General features: G+C 39.4%; 1 protein-coding gene across 1 annotated transcript; it reads left to right on the top strand.

The window, feature by feature from the left end:
- The first annotated feature begins 493 nt into the window (after positions 1-493).
- On the top strand, positions 494-1,295 carry LOC101150435 (large ribosomal subunit protein uL30-like). The gene has a single exon (XM_055387612.2). It carries the CDS (start codon positions 613-615, stop codon positions 1,231-1,233), a length of 621 nt encoding a protein of 206 aa, XP_055243587.2. The 5' UTR covers positions 494-612; the 3' UTR covers positions 1,234-1,295.
- Positions 1,296-1,803: the final 508 nt, after the last annotated feature.

Raw genomic sequence — 1,803 nt, forward strand, 5'->3', positions numbered from 1 at the left:
TAATGGCTCCCAAGATCTTGCAAGTAGAATAAATTAGAATCTCAAACTTGTGCAAAAAAGTATGTTGTGAATGAATACTGTTATGCATTCTCAAGGGGAAATTTATTCCCCACTTGGAACTCAAGAGAAGACAGATAAATCTCATTATAGTATATCTGCCAGTGAGTGGGCTTTTTTCTATCTAACCATTTCTCCAAAGGTGTAGATTTTCAACGCCCCAGATTTTTTCAGTGATCTCCATTCCAATTTCCTGCCACTCAAGGGCTCAAGACCTCATCTCCCATATCCATTTGAGCTTTAAAATCCAGAAGCCTTATACATTGTTGGTGGGAAAGTAAATTAGTACAACCTCTATGAAAAACTGTATGGAGATTTCTTGAAGAACTAAAAATAGAATTACCATTTGACCCAGCAATCTCAATATTGAGCATCTACCCAAAGGAAAAGAAATTATTATATTAAAAAGATACCACTCTTTTTCAGGCTAGAACCATGGAGGGTGTAGAAGAGAAGAAGAAGAAGGTTCCTGCTGTGCCAGAAACCCTTAAGAAAAAGAGAAGGAATTTCGCAGAGCCGAAGATCAAGCACCTGAGAAAGTAGTTTGCCCAAAAGATGCTTCAAAAGGCAAGGAGGAAGCTTATCTATGAAAAAGCAAAGCACTATCACAAGGAATATAGGCAGTTGTACAGAACTGAAATTCAAATGCCAAGGATAGCAAGAAAAGCTGGCAACTTCTATGTACCTGCAGAACCCAAATTGGCATTTGTCATCAGGATCAGAGGTGTCAATGGTGTAAGCCCAAAGATCCGAAAGGTGTTGCAGCTTCTTCGCCTTTGTCAAATCTTCAGTGAAACCTTTGTGAAGCTCAACAAGGCTTCAATTAACATGCTGAGGATTGTAGAGCCGTACATTGCATGGGGGTGCCCAAATCTGAAGTCAGTAAATGAACTAATTTACAAGCGTGGTTATGGCAAAATCAATAAGAAGGGAGTTGCTTCGACAGATAACACTTTGATTGCTCGATCTGTTGGTAAATATAGCATCAACTGCATGGAGGATCTTACTCATGAGATCTATACTGTTGGAAAACGCTTCAAAGAAGCAAATAACTTCCTGTGGTCCTTCAAATTATCTTCTCCACGAGGCAGAATGAAGAAAAAAACCACCCATTTTGTAGAAGTGGAGATGCTGGCAACAGGGAGGACCAGATCAACAGGCTTACTAGAAGACTGAACTAAGGTGTCTACCATGATTATTTTTCTAAGCTGGTTGGTTAATAAACAGTACCTGCTCTCAAATGGAAAAAAAAAAAGATACCTGCACTCATGTTTATCACAGCACTATTCACAATAGCAACGTCATGGAATCAACCTAAGTGTCCATCAGCAGATGATCAGATAAAGAAAATATGGGATATACACACCATGGAATATATGCAGCCATAAAAAAGAATGAAATAATGTTCTTTGCAGCATCATAGATAGAGTTGGAGGCCATTATCCTAAATGAAATAACTCAGAAACAGAAAATCAAATACTGCATGTTTTGACTTATAAGTAAGAGCTAAACTCACAGACATAAAGATGGAAATAATAGACACTGAGGACTCCAAAACGGGGAGGGATGGGAGGAGGGTAAGGGTTTTAAAAATTACCTATTGGGCTGGGCACAGAGGCTCACATCTGTAATCCTAGCATTTTGGGAGGCCAAGGCAGGAAGATTGAGCCTTCTTGAGCTCAACTCCTACTTTAGCCCAAGAGTTTGAGACCATCCTGGGAAACATGGTGAAACCACATCTCTACA

Source organism: Gorilla gorilla, chromosome 4 (assembly GCF_029281585.2).
Source record: "Gorilla gorilla gorilla isolate KB3781 chromosome 4, NHGRI_mGorGor1-v2.1_pri, whole genome shotgun sequence".
Classification (NCBI taxonomy): Eukaryota; Metazoa; Chordata; class Mammalia; order Primates; family Hominidae; genus Gorilla; species Gorilla gorilla.